At 36.0% G+C, this 20,731-nt stretch overlaps 1 protein-coding gene across 1 annotated transcript in view; it reads right to left on the bottom strand.

Moving 5' to 3' along the window:
- Nucleotides 1-948: 948 nt before the first annotated feature.
- Nucleotides 949-20,731, bottom strand: part of LOC127856545 (atrial natriuretic peptide receptor 1-like) — a 55,198-nt gene continuing 35,415 nt past the window's right edge. The window contains exons 20-26 of the mRNA XM_052392862.1: nucleotides 8,226-8,366; nucleotides 7,799-7,922; nucleotides 7,358-7,426; nucleotides 5,835-5,997; nucleotides 4,884-4,994; nucleotides 3,828-3,919; nucleotides 949-2,859 (exon numbers count right to left, since the gene is read on the bottom strand). Of these exons, the coding sequence (XP_052248822.1) occupies nucleotides 2,203-2,859; nucleotides 3,828-3,919; nucleotides 4,884-4,994; nucleotides 5,835-5,997; nucleotides 7,358-7,426; nucleotides 7,799-7,922; nucleotides 8,226-8,366 (1,357 nt within the window). The 3' untranslated portion in view covers nucleotides 949-2,202. The remainder of the gene's footprint in view (nucleotides 2,860-3,827; nucleotides 3,920-4,883; nucleotides 4,995-5,834; nucleotides 5,998-7,357; nucleotides 7,427-7,798; nucleotides 7,923-8,225; nucleotides 8,367-20,731) is intronic.

The following is a 20,731-nucleotide window of genomic DNA, read 5'->3' on the forward strand; positions in this document are numbered from 1 at the left end:
GTAGTAGTAGTAGTAGTAGTAGTAGTAGTAGTAGTAGTAGTAGTAGTTGTATTAGTAGCAGTAGTAGAAGTAGTAGTAGTAGTAGTAGTAGTAGTAGTAGTAGTAGTAGTAGTAGTAGTAGCAGTAGTAGTAGTAGTAGTAGTAGTAGTAGTAGTAGTAATTGTTGTTGTTGTTGTGGTAGTACTAATAGAAGTAGTAGAAGTAATTGTATTTGTAGTAATAAACAATTCTAACAACATACACTATACGTATTCAAATATTTTTTTAACGCTGTAAAAATTACCCCATAGTATGGTCGAGCGCCTTTAAGGGTATTTTTAGTACCAGGAATACCCGAGGTGCGTTAAAGAAATGCATAATCCGAAAACTACAAATTTACCTTTTTCACTATGGAAAGTACAAATGATAATAACTATTTTTTTTCAGATTGATTCAAATGTTTTTGTCCGGTGACTGTTGAGATACATATATCTCTGGCGTGACGACAAAACAGGTGACAAGTTTTATAATTGTCATATTGGCGTAATATATTGGTAAATCTCAGCCATCATGGTTTGCGTATGCTAAAACATCGTAAGCAACGCATTATATACAAGTATTTTTAAGATTTAGGACCCTTGCAGTTCTATTGTATTAAAGTCAAGTTTTCATTTACAAACATGCACGAACATGCACTGACTCGACATAATGTGACACAGCTTACTTTAGGATTGTTAAACATTCCAAGCATTTCGGACATCACGTGACCTCTATGAAATACCCGGTAAGACACGGAATCGTAACTCAGTAAAACACCTGCAAAACCCTTTTAACACATTCGTTGACTTTTTATACTATTACCATGATGGCTCGATGAAAGACTGCTATGACTGGATCGGTCAAAGAAAACAATTACACGAATTACAAAAGTGGTTACAGCAAAACAAACCCAATGTAGCAAATTACGCATTCTATATCTTTTATACATTTAATAAACATTCGATAGATGGACATTCATACAAAGTGAAATATCAGGAATCAGATATATGACGTCAATAATGTTTCTCATACCTAGTACCCCATAAAAGAATGCCGATTTGACAGTCTCGTATGAAATTGTCCATGCAGAAATCAAAATTAAAAGCCTGTTTTATTTTAACACATGCCATGCCCTGTTTCCAATGTAATATAACCATTACGAATAGTTTTTATCACATGCTATACCCTGTTTCCCATGTAGATCTAATGCAACCATTACATATTTTTTTATTATTACACATGTGTAATACAACATGTTTAAGCGTTTTCATTGGCTTAGTTTTCATTTATTGGCCAATCGCATTTTGTTATTTTGCTGAAATGACGTTGCAACGTCAAATGACGTCACGAAATGTAAACAACATTCAGGATTTATCATTATGTTTGCGTAAATATTTATTTAATTTGCTCATTTAAACGCATGTGATAAAAAAGATCTGACACTCAATGTCATATCATACCATATTTTATTAAACTCGTCCTGGAAATTCGTTAGTAAGCTTGCCAAAGGCTCGCTTACTAACACAATTCCTGAACTCGTTTAATAAAATATGATATGATATGACAACTCGTGCCAGATCCTATATATCTTAAACACATGTGAAATATACTTTTTAAGCGTTTTCATTGGCTTAGTTTTCGTTAGATTGACCAATCGCATTATGTTATTTTGCTCAAATGACGTTGCAACGTCAAATGACGTCACGAAATGTAAACAACATTCGAGATTTATCATTATGTCTGCATAAATATTTATTTAATTTGCTCATTTAAAAGCATGTGATAAAAAAATCTGACACTCGTTGTCATACCATACTATATTTTATTAAACTCGTCCAGGAAATTCGTTAGTAAGCTCGCCAAAGGCTCGCTTACTAACAAAATTCGTGGACTCGTTTAATAAAATATGGTATGATATGACAAATCTTGCCAGATCCTATATAAATGTTTCCTGACCATGTTTTTAAATTGATGTCAAAATGTTCAGAACTATAACAGATTTTGTTCGGAACATAAATAAGATCTAAATACCATGATCGGACTATCTCTGTCCGAATCATCCTATTCGAACAACACATACTAGCAAAGGACGACACTTTACACACGTGGAGAAATGGAATTACAGTATTTTTTGTTCTCACGATCTGCTTCATGCCCGGAATTCGTCCTGGATGTTAGGAACTTCTAGTAATCGTCATTTAACCAGTCTAGTTTATCAGACACGGCTTTCTTTGTGAAAAGCCTGAACGGTGGCGTTGATTCTGTATCACATGACGGCTCGGGTTGTGACGTAACAGATGTATCCGCAGGCTCAGTTCGATTTGGGCCGATGCGGCCAAATTTATTGGACTGCTTCCGATGTTTTGCATTTTTTTTCTTTTTCTTCACAGATTCACTCTTTATCGTACCTTCATCAGAAGACCGATCAATATTAGAACTATTCAATCTTAACTTCAATGCCTTGGCATCGCTTGTAACCGCGGGGCGATCACCAATGACGTTATCGCCGCTGTTTGAACTTTCCCCATTTCCCAATCCTGCCAAGCCCTTGTCTGAAAACGAGTGCTTATCGGATATGCCAAACAGACGTTCATAGCCCATACCTAGATCAACGTTACCGAACCTCTCGTCTAGTATCCGGTCAATACCAATGCCAGAGTCCGCGAGGCTTATTTTGCCCTCGGGATTTTTACCACATGCCTGCGATGGCCCGTTTATGTTCCCGTCATCTTCTAGCGCGTCCTCGAAACCGGAAGTCTCAGTATCTTTACGTTCAGTGGGGTCGTCTGCTCCCTTTGAGTCTATGCCGACCAGCCAGTACGTTGTCATCAGCCCTTTGCCCTGAATTTAATATATCAATAAGTGAAGTATTGATTGAGCATCGGCTGTTCTTTTATTACATGTATACAATGTTTTTTGCAGTTTTTAAAGCAAAACATGAGTCCACAAACTGTGAAAACATCTATTAATTATTGTATATACAAGGCTAAGCTCCGCGTTGTATTTGTTTCTGTGGTGTCATGTATGTGAATATAGGCTGCGTTATAACCGTCTCAGTGAAATCATAATTACGTTCATTTACCAGAGCAATGTAACTGTTTGCGTGCTTTTATCTTAATATTCAGTACAAGCTTGAACTTTTGTGAAAAACAAAATGATGTTTAAGAATCGCCTTCCTTTTGAAGTTTATCACAAGTTTCATTTTAATGCATTATGCAATGTTCGAGTTATCGCCTTATTCAGTGTAATATTATTTTGATCTATGAAGCACTTGTTTGCAAAAAAATTGTTTTTTATTTTCATATTTTACCTTCGAGTTCTTACACTATTTAATTGTGTTCTTTTTTAGAATGTGTGACCTGACATCAGATCTCTGGTTGCGAAAAACAGGTCGCGTATAACCCTCACATAACCAATAATAAGTAAAAGTTTAATATATATATATATATATATATATATATATATATATATATATATATATATATATATTATCTTTTTGAAAAATGCATAATCCAGAAGTGCAAATGGACGGACGGACTGAAGTAAGTAAAGAACTAATGGGGGGTAAATCTGGAGTTTCGTACAGTAAAATACCTGTCTAGAACTTATTGACGCATTGATTACACACGGGTTCAATATTATTATTGTATGTGAATTCTTCGGATGACAAACAAACAAAATAGTATCAAATATGATTCATGGTCAAAGGCTTTTGTTTTACCGGCGTTTTGCGCACTTTCTGGCATAAAACCTGAACTCAGTTTCAACATGCGGAGAATGATATTGTATACAATCGGACGTATACAAACCTTGACGGGAATTTCTCCCCGCTTCTCAACGATGAATTCAGGGTATTCATCTAGCGCGGCCTTGGTCTGTGGACTTATGTGGATCTGCAATGCTGAAAAATACTTCGCGTCACAAGCATACAGAGTGGCCATAAGAATTCAGGGTGCTTGACATTAACCGTTAATGTTACTTGCTATTAATGCCGACTTTTACTCTAGGGGTCAATGGTTCGATCCCAGCTGAGATTTACTTTTTTTCTTTCTTAATTTTATTCTTGTCGTTTTAGTGGAGCTTTTTAGATCCAATGTTTAAATTTATCATTATAAAACATTTCACGACAAACATTACTACAGTCCAAAATATGTGAAAAGGTCCCTTTAAGTTAAGTGATGTTATTGGAGAAACCGAATGTTTCGCTTAATTTTTATAAAGCAGTTCGGTGTGGCATTATTGCATTATTAACTAAATATAGTGGTATGGAGTATGAAGTTTATTTCCGTTGTATTAGCGTTTCCTTAGTGTAGATTTAAGAAATGGCTTTATGCTTATCATTTATGATAATATGTATTAACATTTGGGATATAAGAGGATATGTTTTATTTAATTTTTCAACGAAGATCAAAATAATTGCTTGGTGGGTCAGCTGTTAACAAAAGTGTTAGAACAATTACACAGGCGTACAGTATTTGTGGAGCTGCATGAACTCCATCATACACGTATACGTTCTTTCGCAGGATATTTTAGTCATGCAATCAATATTAACCCATTTATGCCTAGCGTCTGGAAAAAAGGTCTTGGAAAACAACGTAGACCCAGATGAGACGCCGCATGATGCGGCGTCTTATCAGGGTCTGCGCTGTTTGCTTAAAGGAATTTCTTTAAGAAATATTCTAAATATAGAACTAAATATACTAGACATCCCTTATTTTGGAAATAAATTGATCCAATTTAGAAGGATGTGAGAGTCCACTAGGCATAAATGGGTTAAATATGTCATATTTATCCACTATAAAATGTGCGCCTGTACTACCGGGCCTGGCGTGGGTATGTTGCCAGTCGTGTAATGTGCATCCTACCTTCTCCACTGGACTCCATCCGGGAGGCGGTGTTTACAGTGTCCCCGAACAGGCAGTACCGGGGCATGGTCAGGCCCACTACGCCCGCCACCGCGGGGCCCGTGTGGATACCTTGAATGTAATACGGTGCTTTCAGTGTCGGGTTATATAGTTGGGCCTCATTCGCGTTTTAAAACCGTGTCACGTAGAGATCAAAACTGCACGCTGATATTAAAGGTTTAAAAATTGACAAATGAGAAAAGACTTCCTTTAAACGAAAAAAACATTTATAGAAAGTGTCTTCAATTACTGTATTGGCTAAGCTGCGACGACACTTTACGCACATGCATGTAGTCCGATGTTGCTCGACTCAATAGTAACATCGTAAACATATGCATACCTCAAACTGCACAACTGCACTCACTGCTAGTGTTGGATGAACAAGTTGTTTGTTATAATATGCAAATCCTCAGTTACCGTACGGTGGTATACTTATGCGGATCGCGAGGTGTCAGTTGGACAAGTGGGGCAAAGTGAACGGTATTTCTTTAAAATTAAACCTTCAAAATATTCCATTCCTTAGATGAGCTACCTTGGTGCACCATACTGACCTTTATCATTTACACTACGGTGGCACACCTATGTGAATCTCGTGCTCCCTGCGAGATTGATGCGGACAAGAGTATGTGTTAGTAAACCTTTAACCCATTTATGCCTAGCGTCTATAAAATGCCTTGGCAAACAGCGTAGACCCAGATGAGACGCCGCATGATGCGGCGTCTCATCAGTGTCTGCGCTATTTTCTTGAAGGAATTTCTGTAAGAAAAATTCTAAATATAGAAATAAATATACTAGACATCCCGAATTTTGAAAATAAATTGATCCAATTAAGAAGGTTGGGAGAGTCCATTAGGCATAAATGGGTTAAACATTATATCCAGGTAACTTTTCGGATATACTTCGGTGGTATACCTATTCGGATCGCTAGCTGTCTGTGTGGCTGATGCGGGATGGTGAAGGTGAGAACGCTGGTCAGGATGTTGAGCGCCACGCCGCAAATCTCCTTCACGTGACGCGTGCCGTTACGTTCTGGAAGTCCGCTGACGATCATGTACGCGTCGCCTATCGTCTCCACCTGGTATGGGCAATGATCTAGCATGTACATTATTTATCCGTGTGTTCTACTTAAATATGTTGTAGCCTCTTTTCCTGGGATTACATTTTCGCTTTTCAAGAGATGCCTAACCCCAGAACAGGCTGTGCATCCGCACATCTGGTCAGATAGAATCCTGTCCGCTATTATAGCTGTGTGGTCCCATTAGCGGACAGTGCAGTTAAAAACCAGTCTGAGCAGACGCGGGTCATATACTAGACTTAGCCGGAAATCAGTTAGACTTTGGAAAAACCAAATTGGTAAAAACAATGCTAACAAAATTTGCATGCAAACGATATATAATATATGATTTTGGAACGACTTTAAGTGGGCAGCATATTTTTCCCGGAGATTATTGATTGTTTTCCACGTATCACAGAATGAGGTAACTTTTGGAAAAGAAAACACTGTTCTGCATAATGCGTGTATCAATAACACATCCATCGAACGAACGGTTTTAGACCTGATGAAATGAATATAGACCGCCATCTCAAAGAACTGTGAAATAAACTATATACACACAAAAAAACTTACGAAAAAAGCAATAGATCTTTTTGTCAATACATAACTTTTGTATGTGTCGGTCACAATTCAAACTATATATCTATAAAATCGTAAAAGGTTTCCACGATGCATCATTAAAAACTGATTACAAGACGTTAGAGTCATCGGAATTCCATTTAGCTTACTAGCATGACAACGTACTTACTATCCGCATATTTGCACGCATGTTATAACTAGCTTTATGCAAACAAATACTTGATAACGTAGCAAAGATAATATTAACATATAATTAGGAAGGGTAGTTATCGTTAATGGTAAAACTGACGTTTATAAAACTGAAAACATATTAAAAACACACCGATACAACTTATTTAACACGAACAAACAATTGCTAAATATTGAATTGTATCTACTAACGGTAATATGTCGGTTCTGTGTTATTTCATGAACGGTTTGGTAATCGGAACCAAACTTATTTGTGTAAATATTTTAGAAGAATTTAGCGCTAAGGTTGTTTTTTTTTTATTAAACAAATGCTTTCGATAAGTTGTATTATTGGTAATTCAAAATAAAAAAAAATGATGTTATATAGAAATATGTATTTTGTTTACGCTTAAATTGCAGAAACAAAATATCGTTATTAAAATATGTTAGGTCTTTATTCTTGTAGTTTTTTCTGCTTAATTGGTTGGTTTGTTTGTAAATATTTCAGTATGAGACTGTTTGTGCGTTAGCTTTGTGAAGACCGTATTGTAACACAAATGTAACATTGTTTCTTAAATCTGCACGAAATAAATTTAGTACCAGCTATTATGCAAATGTACGAAATATCACTTACTTTGTAAACGTCATAATGTGAGATTATGTCATCAAACAGCGTATACAGAGCGTTCAGCAGGGCCACAATCTGAAAACGCCATTCCAATCGTGAAACAATACATCGGCCAGTTCTAAAAACATAACTGTACAGCTTACTGATTGGATTATTACCAATAGTGCTTAAGTTCACAACTAAAATATAAATTGAGAATTGATCAACGCAGTTCTTGATTAACAGATGGCAGCGGAACAATTGTGGTCAATGTATTATTCACATCGTGCACGGCTTTCTAGTACGTGAGATATGTCATCTTACGAATCACTATATAAACATATGTGTATTTGTAATACCGTACTCATTATTGTTATTAATCTTGATAAATACTCTATAGCGTTTGCACAAAAAGCTGAATGCCGCCATACTATATATAAGCTGAATGAATTCCGAACCGTGTGCTACCTCAAGAGGCGTGCTCTCGCTCGCGAGATCTGTGAACTGAACGATGTCCGAGAAGTAGATGGTCACAGAAGCGAACGCCTCCGCCTGGACCGAGCGTCCGAACTTCAGGTCATCTGCAACTTTCCTGCACATGTAAAAACAGCAATACGAACCCTCACACAGAGTCGAATTATACTGTTAATACAAATGTACCGTTTTTTTTATTATATGATGTTAGTACAATCCTATTGTAATTGAAATTAAAATTGTGCTCACGATGCAGTATATTATTGTATAAGTATTTGATACATGCAAAGACATCGTTTATTTATCTATTAAGGTGCCTTTAATTGAACCCGTGAGTATGTATATCCTGTGTATTTTAAACATTGCGTATGACCCCTGTGAAGTTAATTGGGATTAATCCGGTAGGCCCCCGTGGACTTACTTGGGCAACATCCGGTAGAGGAGCGCGTCCGTCTTTCGCTTCTCGTCCTGGAGCTGTTCGGTGCGCTCCGCGACGATCTCCTCGAGATTGTTCGTGTACTTCTCCATCATCGCCATCATGTTGTCGACCACATTGGACTTCCTAGGGAAAAATTTCAGTGTTCACGTTTATAGTCATTGATATGAACCGTTCTTTGCAGTGAAATATAATATTTATTTTATATCGGAATTTAGAACATATACATCGCTTACAACAGACAATTTGTAAAACATGCACCGATTGCGCTTTTTAAATTTGTTGGACTATTTAGTCATGTGCTATTTACAACTGAAAAAACCCGTTGTCGGTTTACTCAATCCTTGTTTGACAAGTAGTAATAGGTAAATATTTACAGTGATGAAAAAGAATAACACAATTTGTCAGACGATTGAAAAAAAAAGTTTGAACAACTAATGTATGCGAATATTGATGCGATTAAAGACCGCGCCCTCGAGGAGTGCGTGTAGTTTGAAAAACATATTAACTACTTGATATTTAGAGAAAAAGATAATTTCACATATCTTATTTACGCTCATTGTGCTGCAGTATTGTTTAAAATCTTTATTTAAAAAATACAACAACAACAACTAAATAGCATGACATAAAATAAACTTGTTTAACTATATTTCCATGTGATAAGATTTTATACTTTACAAAACAAATGATTGATTTTACAAAAACAAAATCAATAGTTTTCTTGGCTTCAATATATATTTCACCATTTTGGGATTTCAAAACCGGGTGCGTTCTATATGGTTGCGTTTATCATGGTTTTCTTCGATACCAAATGGTTATACCACAGTAAAATGTATAGATGTCCGCACTGGCTAATCAAGGACGACACCTTCCGCCAAAACTGGATTTTCGTTAAGAAGAGACTTACTTTAAACGAAAAATACGGAACGTGTCGTCCTTGATAAGGCTTATCTTAATATGGGAGGAAACTTTATGCACATGCATTTAGCCAGCTATTCCCAGAACGCGACTCAAGTTTGGAGAAATTTCACCTGCAATACTTGGTGCAGTCTCGTCTTAAAGGGAGATTATAAAAATGTTATATGCGTTAAATTTTAATATATGATAAAAATACGTTACAATAACACAAAATAGGCAAGAAAAAGTATACATTGAAGACGAATTTCATAAAATGCAGCAAATACAAATTCGCGCCCCGAGCCTATAGTGTTGAAGATATTTCGTACATATTGCCTACAATAACCGAATCATTCGTCTTTTTATTAGGATCGGAGTTAGTGTTCGTGTGTCGTATGAATAGATATCGTTGCAGGAAATTAAAAAGGTCCGTAAAACTAAATTTAGATTCACATCGTACATGCATGATATACATGCTGGCGAAATCGACTGTACAGACATTTTCGATTTCAGAATTAAATATATGGCTTATTTCGCATATTTCGACACATGTTCTACTTAACTTTTATTTTAATGTATATTGAAATATATGCATAATATTTTTTTACACATTTCATATAAATGAATAAATATTTGTCAAAATCGTGCATACTCGCTTTAAACGTATCATATATTATATTACATGTGACACTACAAAGGGTGGACAGTAAACGGCTCGAGTAAAAAATAATTCTTTTAAAATAATAGCTTCTGCGTGACCTAGACGAGAAGGTGTCGAAATAGTTCTATTAAATGGCTCGAGCGTTACTGGCGCCAAATATTTCATATTGAGCATGACGCGCTAAAAATGCTCCGGAACAAAAAGTCATTATAAAATATGTGATCGTAAAACAAGTGTTAAAAGGATCTTTTCACAGTTTGGTAAATTGACAAAATTGAAAAAAGTTGTTTCAGATTCGCAAATTTTCGTTTTAGTTATGATATTTGTGAGGAAACAGTATTACTGAACATTTACCATAGTCCAATATAGCCATTATATGTATCTTTTGACGATTTGAAAACCTAAAAATTATAAAGCGTTGCAACGCGAAACGATTGAATAATTTGGAGAGTTCTGTTGTTGTCGTTTAAATTTAAGAAACAACGAAGATTGCTTATATAACGTATAAACTAATTAAACTGTGTATACTCGGCGGACTGGCCGAGACGACTAATGCGTTTTTACTTCAGACTTACTCCAGGACTCCAGGGGTCACTGGTTCGAGCCCTGGTACCGGCAACTTTTTTTTCCTTTTTTTAATTTTATTCTTGATTTTGTACTGGAGCATTTAAGATCCAATGTTTATATTTATCAATATAAAGCATTTATTGACAAACTTCAAAATATGCCAAAATCTGTGAAAAGGCCTCTTTAAATACCAGTTTCACAATAAATGTATTTAATTGCATGTATATTAAATTTGCTACGAAAATATACATATTGTCCATTTGCTTCGTGACTTGCGATATACCCAACTAAAGAAGTATGCACAAACATTCCCCTGTTGCTTAACAATCTTAGAACGTTTTGCTTTCGACAATCACCCGATTGACATTTCTTATGCGAAGGCAAAAAGAACATAAACATTTAAATGTCAAATGTTAAGGTTAGTGTCGGTATTTATTGAACTTCTGATTAACACAAAAATAGCATTCAAGTTGTTAAATTCACTTCCGCGTCAATACCTGAACCAGCCCCGCGTCTACGGTGTACTTTGCGATCGTGTTAAATTTAAAAGAAAAAGGGACTTTATAAAAACGAAAATTTATACCTTGTGATAATATTATGAGGTTACCAATTGCATGTGTTTTGGTTAAAAGGCATATTGACTATTAAAAGTAGAAGGGAAACTAGGCTTCTGGGACAGAACCGTTTCCCTTCCGTTTTCCTTCCGTGTCCTAGGAAATTCTATATATAAATGTATAGGTAAATAATATCTTTTTCAAGATATTATATATCCTTCCGTGTCCCAGGAAATTCTATATATAAATAATATCTTTTTCATATTTCCGAAAGGTCAAGCTCGGGGCAGCATCCCATTCGCAAACGCGGCGGCTCGAGGACTTTTGACCACTACCATTATTCGTGAAGGCCTTTGAAAATATTGTGTTTATATGTTTAATTTCAAAGTCTTGGTAAACAATGTCGTTTGGTTTGATCATTCCGAGTAAGAAGGCCGTGGTAATAGCACCTTTGCGATATTTTTTCTCCTTCATATCACACTCTAATTTTAACACGTATTTATCAATCAACCTAAGTTGATCCCGTTTTTTAACGTTCACCCACTGTTTCATTGACTCTTTAATGGTTGCTTCCAGCTTTTCAAACTCATTGTTTTTAGTCCGGAGCATTTGATTAAGTTCATCATGCATTTGGACGCTGTATGTTATTGGGATTTTGAATTTTCCCTTTTCTTTAACGAGTGTTGACGTTCCATCGTCATTGTCAATAATCATACCACATTTTCCAAACCCTAGAAGCTCCAAATACCTCTTATTTTCCTTATCAGTTTCACGCTTACTACATTCTAGAAAAAACGGATAAAATCTCATTTTTATATTAAGGGTGATTTAATTAAATTAGTTTGATAAAGCATACATTTGCATATATTGAATACCAATTTCCTCAGTAGATATACTTGAGCTTATAGTAAGTCTGTAAAATGTATAATCATCAATAGTTGTAGAAGGTGGAATAGAAAAAAACGTAACAGCAGAACTAGTACCATACAGCTTATCCTTAGAGTGAAGAAGAGTACGCCATTCTCTAGCATTTTTGCTACCTTCAAATTTCCATTTTGTAATAGTTTTACCCTTTAAAGCCATTAACGCCACTTTCCAAATTTTTACGGACTCAGGACATTCAATTTCAAGACTTCCCGAACCCTGAGTAGCCCACCCATTATCAGTAAGATTGTTAAAAGCGTGGTATGGTTGAAATGTATCCCTTAGTATAGCACTTGAAGAAACACGAAACCCAGCTACACTAACATTTCCTTCCAAAATAGGAATATATCCACTTAAACATGGAACACTTATGTTTTCTTTAGCTTCGCTAATATGCGTATCAACATAATGTTTAGTTGCAGCATCTTGATCAGTAGAAGGATCACCAACACCGCTTATTTTGTTAGAACTCATTTCTAGTATACCAGTTAAAGTACCACCTGCTAATGGAAGATGCTTATCAACATAACTTTTAGTTGCAGCATCCTGAGCATTAATAGGATTCAATACATTGATTAGATTGTGAGAATCCATATTAATATTTTCAGCAGCTGCATTTTTACCATCTCGTCTTAAGAACGTATTAATGGCTTGTGATAATGTAACCCCTCCTGAAATCACTCTTTGCGACGATCCGACGTTTGTTTTACCAAATATGTTTACAGACATTTTTATATACACATTTTTTTTAATACAATGAGTTTATCACATGTTGTAAGCTTACGCTCTCACATTGTTTAAGAATGTAAAGACAAAGGTGACCACAAAATACCTCACCATCCGTTTGTACTCTTTCGCTATTATAATACACAGGTTTGTTTAAATAGCTAACTAGTTCTTGGGGAGGGGTTAAACCATAACTATCAAAATAATATTTACGCTGATTGTTTTTGATCCACGCAGTCCAATGTGTGCCATTTCCTTGTGAGTTCCCCAAATTTAAAATTCCGCATTCTACCCTTTTAGGTTGTTTAGGAAGTTCATCACGTAGGTAGACACCCCTAAAGTTTGTAATCTTTAATTTTTTAGCAGCATCTATCAACTGAAAATTGGATAGAGGTTCGTTTGGTAATACAACCCCTTCAACACTAATATATTTAACGGTATTAAAACTCATTTTATATATTATTGTTTTGCGTTCATTCGCTCGTTTAGATAGGTTACAAGTTCAAGAGGTGGCTCTAAAGAAAAAGTGTCAAAGTATATTTTTTCATGACCGTTTTTTATCCACGCAGTCCAGTGTGTACCCGGCATATTTGGATGACGTGGATAGTTGTCACGTACATACCTTACTCTAACATTTGCTTGTTTAATTTGCTTAGCAGCATCTATAAGCTGTGATGTGGAAGAGAACGTACTGTAAATGGGTACGTTGGGTACAACACGTCCTCCCACGCTTTTAAACTTTTTTATTAAGACTGTAATGTCCATAAGCCATTGTATGAATACCGTCTTTTAGTATAATACGCTTATCATCATTTGCGCTAAGAGCTACCTTGTTGACCGTTTCAGTATATATTTCATGCGCGTATGATCTTATAACGTTCATTGACCTTAGCACTTCTTGGCGAGAAAACAGCGTGTTTTTATAATCGTTGTGTGTAATGGTGTTTTCGATAACGCTCTTTTTTACCCCCTTACACTTTTTGTTTTCCTTTCCTTCATAAATTTTACACGAATACTGTTTAGCTCTGAGTCCTACAAATTCCTCTATTTGTTTTCCAGCTGCCTCATCTTTGAACATTCCGAGAACCTTTTTGTTCACACCCGTTTTAATTCCGGAGGGGTGATCTTTTGGATACTCACTCGTATCAAACAGTCTTTCAACATCGTTTGAAATGTCTGCATAAAAATCTTTAGTTTTAATTTCGTAGACAAGACTGTCTGTATCCGTAAACAATAGCTTTAACCTTTGTCCATATTTAGCCTTGATGTAGTTATAGTGAAACTCATACATTATTGTCTTGCTTAAGTCTAGAATAGACATTCCAAGATAAATGGGTTTGTTATAACATAACTTGGTTTTTCTCATATGTACAGCTATTAAATTTTCATCAAATATAGTCAAGCGGTCGAAATTAACCTTTGCAAGGAGCTTTTCCGCCTGTGTAACATTATTAACCAATCGGATATCAACACGATTCTCGATGTTCTCCATTGTTTTTCCAAACACACTGTTGTTCATCAACTTGAAGAAGTCTTTTTCAAAGTTGTTAGTTGCAGCTATTCGCAATTCAGTGTTCAAGTCGATATATGTTTTTAACCAAGGGCTTTCATCAAACTTAATTCCTCTGTGAATGTTGGTAACTCTGAGCCCTAGCTTTTCGTACTGCTGCAAGTTTTCATAATGTACTACATACTTGGTTTTGTTGTTCAAGTTTGGAATAAGCTTTTTAACTTTTGATCCCTCAGGTATAATGTTTTCAGGGGCTAATGGATAGTCATTATGAAGATCATGTAATTCATCAGGATATTCCAAGTCAACTTCTAAAATACACCCATGTCCTTCTGTGCATGAAATGTTTTTCCAATCGTTAAGCTCATTTTCATTCATCCACTTAAACCCCCCTGTTGGAAGTGGCTTACTCATCGCGCACCCGTAGAGATTGTTAGCATCCAGATAAATGATAAACGATGAGTCTTTGCTTTCATCATAATCATCACCCATATACTTATTGTTTCCAATACCAAGACGCGTTGAAATTGTACTAACCCCACCTCGAATACCTTGCTTTAACATTAGCAACACGTCATAATCGTTTATAAGCTCAAGTTTTACCTTTGTCAACTTAAGACACGCATCCATAGATAGTCCTGGCGCTGTATAATACCATGCCGGATCTAGTTTATAGTATTTATTGCTAGCATCTCTGAAGTTTTCGAAAACGTCGGCTAGCAGCAAGACATCACTCTTTATGTAGAGTTCAAGGTAGTCTCTTATTGATTTACAGCCAAAAGCCTTCCATACTTTGTTTGCAAATTCATAATCATCATTACTAATAGCCTTACCCGAGAGCTTTGAGTAGAATGCTTCCTTTGGGGGCAATGACGTTTCTGCGAGTTTTTCAACAGAGCTCACATAATCATATGGAAAGATGCCCTTTTGTTTCAAGAGTGTAAACTCATTACCGCTATAGACCTTAGCCAATTCATGAAACTGATCATCGGTAAGATTTCCTGATAAATCATCCAAACTCGATCGCATAAACCTATAGGTATCGATAAACCTAATATCACGATAAATAGGCTTTTTCTGTCCTTTTTTGTCTGTATACGTGTCAACAACAACCTTTTTACAGAACGAAATATACTTTTCCTCGTTATTTGGAATGCAGCTAATTCGTCCTCCAATACTTAACTTTTTAATAAATAGATGACAGTCATATCCAGAAAGATTGTGTAGTAATACAGGAATAAATTTAGGGATTTTATACCCTAAATTACACTTTGAATGTGCCGCTCCTCTAAACTTTCCTGTCAAGTGACAATGATCGCGAACCTTTGTATAGCTATCAGTGTTGCCTTCTAACCTAAACTCGCCTTCTTTACCTTCGCATATATGACATGTGGTCGCAGCATCGTATTTAGCTTGATCATCTTTTGTGAATATTATTTCCTTGGAAAATTTAAATGTGTTGTAAATATCCTTAGTGGTTTGTTCAACAGAGTTAACAAATAATTGCGCGACATCATCTGTTTGATTCTTAGCTGAATACACAACAGGCTCTCGACTATACAATGAGCCATCAGAGCATACCACGTGATAGCAAAACGCGCTAGGCGTATGCTTTTGGAACTTGTGTGTAAACGACGTCGCAGGATTCGGATTACAAGAACTAATAGGCTCGATAAACGATTCGAAGTCTGCATATATTACAAACGGAACCCTCATTGATCTACAGTAATGCTTGAAATACTCTGTGGCTCCCTCTGCTGGCATCACTATTTTTTGTGCGCCGTGTAATGAACAATATTCATTGTGTTTTTGAAGACCCTCAACTGTTCGATAACCTGTTAAGCACCTTTTACAATAATACATTTTATTGTGACTGGTTTCAGTTCGTCCTGAAGCTAATTTGTTAAAATTTTTAATTAAGCAATAATGTTTTGTTTTTCCATTTGAAATCAGCAATAAATCAATAGCCTTTTCACTTTTGTTTTTACTTATTATTAGTGGGAAAATATCCATTTCTTTAGAATCATAACCGAATATATTGATGTTCAAGTTGTTGTTTCTTTCAAATTTACTTATTACATTTTCATCCACTGCAACTGGAAATTTAATACCATCCCAATTTAACGACTTTGCGTGTTTCTTTAATTCTTCGGTTATTCTTTCGGAATGTTTTACAATAGGATTTAATGCTCTCGCGATGCACCACTTGAAACATTCGTTATCTTCATTTTTTATGTTAATAATTGCCTTTTTAGCAGCCAACTCTTTCGGCAATGGAATGTATGATTTACCTTTTAACGGCTTATACGTACCGGTGTTAATTTCCAGTCTATTGACGGACTTTAGTCTCCAATTGCTTCCCTTCATTTGAAAATTTGCAAACGATTCCAAAATCCTATCTACCATTTGGGTAAATAATTCAGCAACATCAGTTCCCTCCAATACTATTTCAGTTCTCGAAACAAAGGGTATTTTTTCGATTACACCAGTTTCATGTTCCATGGAATGCCGCTCCATTTCACACACTAGCACTAGATTCATTTTTATTTGACGATGTTTGCTCATAAACTTTACAACTTCAGGTTTAACAATATCTAAAAATGTTGGAGCATCAGTTTTTTCAACCCCATCAATAACATATTGCCTTGCAAAACGTTTAAGTGCAGTTTTACTTTCTTTAATTACTATGGCACTTTCACTAATTTTAATATCACGTTCACTTCTTTGCTGCTTCTTATAGTAATTATTATAAATAGATTCGACTTCTGCTTTAAACGCATTAGCCTTTTCGCTTATTGCTTTTCTTAAAGGCTCTGGTGTATGTGTAATAATCAAATCATAGCTATTTTTTGCAGCTGTCTTTACAGGTTTAACAGCCCAATCATAGCTATTTTTTACAGCAGTTTTTACAGGTTTAACAGCCCAATTAAATAACCTATTTATCATAGTAGGTTTTTTAGCTGGTTCAGCCCTTGTATCCTCCCTCGCATTTTCCCATACATCATTATCCCTTGCATCCTCCCTTGCATTTTCCCATACATCATCACCCGAGTCCTCATCGTTGTGTCTGCTCAGCCTCGCTATCAACTCAGCTTTTGTAAGCTTCGCATATCCGCACAGACCCTGATCTTTTGCGGCTTTCTTCAACTCTTTTACAGTTTTGTTATTCATTTTATATATATAAAAAAAATATTTAGATCATTTCAATTTTTTTTATAAGCATGTGTTTTGCTTATAAAAACATGACCTCATACCTCATTCCATTTACCACTTGTCCGTTGTTTCTCTTTTTTATATTACAACCAAGCGCTTTTATTGCTTGGTATTTTGAGTTATAGGTTGTTTCCTCTCCAGTTTCAACATTCGTTAACTTAACAATTACTTTAGGCGAAAACTGTATAGGTCTGCCTCGCGGTCTTTTTTCATTAGGTTCTGGTATAACAACATCTTCTCGTTTCCAATCTAGTCCGTTTTCCTTTGCAATCAACATTAACTCCATTATACTTTGATCAGTCGTAGCAGGAACGTCAATACTTTCTAGCATTTTAATTAATACTTTCTTTGTGTACTTCATTTTTTTATATAGTAAAAAAATACTTAAGCCATTTTCATTTTATTTTCCTTAATACACTACAGTCATTTTAGTTCCGTCAGAGTGAAAGTTTAACATTTTATCTGAAATCACAACTGCGAACGCTTCCGTCTCTGCTGGCACAGGATTATTGAATATTGCTTTTATTTGAATGTCTACAACTCCCGACTTTAGTCTTTCGCTTTGTTTACTAACATCAAACACCATAATTGGATACAGATCTTTGAAATCCACAGGTGTAATGTTACACTGCGTAATCAACGGATCCATCCCATAAAACTTTTCACCAAATCTAGATGCTTCATAATACGCTCTCGCAAACTGTTGATTTGGGAATGACAAGTTGTAATCTACAGCTGGATAACGTTCTTGATTCATCATAATGTACATGTTTTTGAGATCGCAATGATCAAAAAGTGATGGATTTGCTTCTTGATTACCATCACGATCAGTTTGAAATCCTACTAAAATGTACCTCGGTTTTTCGGGTGATGTCTTAACACTTAGTCTCCAGCTGAACGTAGTAGACTGTGGCACTGTAATAGTGTCGCATTGTCTCGCTCTGAAACTAACGGGTAATGTTGCCTTCGCCTCAATTGTTTTGTACAGCTGCATTCGCTCCATATCTGCAGGTATGATATGAGGCATAAACCATGAAATTCTGTCAATGTTTACTTTACCAGCAGCAGGAACTCCATCCACTGCACGTGCTCTAAAGATTGCGTCATCGTCTGATTTTCTAACGAGGGTTAGCGTATGTTTAAAGCCATACACAATCTTGTCATAGTCATCACAAAATCCAAAAATGTGTTTCAGCGGGACAATGAATGAGAATGTTCCCTTAACGGTTGGCTTTTGAATTAGGTGTAAATGTCGAGCAGCAAATCCTAGGTTGTTTACAATACCAGCTGTTGCAGTGCTATCTTTAGCCCAAAGCTGATTGAGTCCTTGTGCTTTACAAAACTCATCAGGATACTTTAGCAATCCAATCATGGTTGTGGCCTGTCCCGGATGATACAAGGATTCTACTTCTTGGTTTGAAAGCGAATACGTTATTTGTGAAAACAAATGCATAAGTCCGTTGTGTGTTATCACAACTGCGTCTGCGTTTGTGTATAGATCCCCGTTGGCTTTAGTCAGTCGACCTTCAAATTGTAAGTATGATTCCGCAGGATGAGTAAAGAGGTCTTGCAACTCAATGTTGATACGTATTTCACCAGCTGAGTTTAAATTCGTACGAGATACAGGCTCATACTCGTGACACTCATATTTTTCTATCGATTCGTCAACTGTTGCAGGTTCTGTAAAATTTAATATTTCGCTTGACATTGTTACTTTTTTATTAACGAAGAAAAAAGTTTTAAGCAAGACGAAGACCGGAGCCTGTGTTCAAACTTTTTACAAGATCTTGAATTGAGATTGCGGCGGCTCTCTGCACCCCGACGCCGGAACCCGCAAACCTATTGTAAATGTCCACTTCATTGGAACCCATATTAATTAGAGAAGCTAACGCGTCCCTCGATTCTTGCGTTAATTCTTGATTGGTAGGTGTTTTATATCCATCAATCAAAGCCTTAGCTTTAGCTATGGCTACATCTTTTCCAACATCGATAGCTTTTAAACCAACTTCTTTTAGAACCGATTTTCCGGCTGTGATAGCCTTTTTACCTAGTTCTGTTTTTGATGCGCTACTCACTTTCGATGCCACCGTTTTTGCGACATTTGCAGCAGTTTTTGCAGCCGTTGATCCTACTATTCGCTTAACGAAATTTGCAGCAGTGTCAAATATTCCAGCACCACCAATCACGTGTTTTTTTATGTATCTTCGTTTAGTTGTAACAATCATTTTTTTAAATAAGCAACATTAAAGTTTTATAATATTCTTTATCTATTACCCCTTGTCTCAACAAATCATCTGCTAGGTCTATGATTTCATTTTTTACTCCAGTATTGCCCGCTTTATAACTTGCAACTCGTAATGAAAGCATGTTAACCAGTGTTTTCGGATCAGAAGGCATTAACGCTATTCCTTCTCCTTTCTTCTCCGGAGTCCTTAAAGGAATTTTTGTTGTCTTTTTAGGCTTGACATACTTTTCGTATACAGGTTTTATGATGTTTTTATACTTCTCTCCTGAACTAGATTTAACCTTTCCCGTATCAGGATTTATGATTGCATTGGTGGATAGTAAAATTGTTTCGTAGGAGTCAATATCCTGAGAGGAATATATATTGGAATCAGGAGTTTTGGAGGTGATTAGTTCCCACAGTCCAGGAGTTCCCTCATATTTGGTGTTTCCTAAAATAATATCATCCCCTGATAGTGTTACCTTAGAATCACCTATATAAAAGGATCCGTTTTTATTATACAAACCAAATGTTTTATCGGTTTGTGTTTTGCTTGCCATTGATTTCAAGAATTCCGTTGCTATTGGACCAAGTTTTATTAAGCTTTCTTTCGGTCCTTTATCCTCTTCTGCTTGTATGCTCGGATAATGAGGAAACCTAACTGCATAAGGTGCTGTAGCTGTTAATGCTGCAGGTAGCGCTTGGATAGCACTTGACGTGGCTTCTTTTAACTCTTTTTGAGAGTCGGTGATAGGTTTGTAGAGTTTTGTTAGTTCTCTTTGTAAACTTATATCTCCTATCTTTTCAGATAAAGAGTTTTGACGAATGTTATGCTTTGACTTTAGAAACTCCTTCACAAGAAAGTCTCTTTTTTGCGGATCTGTTATCTTTAAAAACGACATTTTTAAATAGAAATAATAATGTTTTTAGACGTGATTTTCAACGTGATTTTCAACGTGATTTTAAACGTGATTTTAAACGTGATTTCAACGTGATTTTAGACGTGATTTCAACGTGATTTTAAACGTGATTTTAAACGTGATTTTAACGTGATTTAAAACGTGATTCGTAACGTCTTACGTCGTACGTCTCACGTCTTACGTCTCACGTCTTACGTCTCACGTCATACGTTGTTTGAGCGGTGTTCGTCTTTTTTTATAAACGTCTCTTTCGATTTACTAAACATGTTTTGAAACGATAAAATTGCATCGTCAC

Source organism: Dreissena polymorpha, chromosome 1 (genome assembly GCF_020536995.1).
Source record: "Dreissena polymorpha isolate Duluth1 chromosome 1, UMN_Dpol_1.0, whole genome shotgun sequence".
In the NCBI taxonomy this organism is placed as follows: Eukaryota; Metazoa; Mollusca; class Bivalvia; order Myida; family Dreissenidae; genus Dreissena; species Dreissena polymorpha.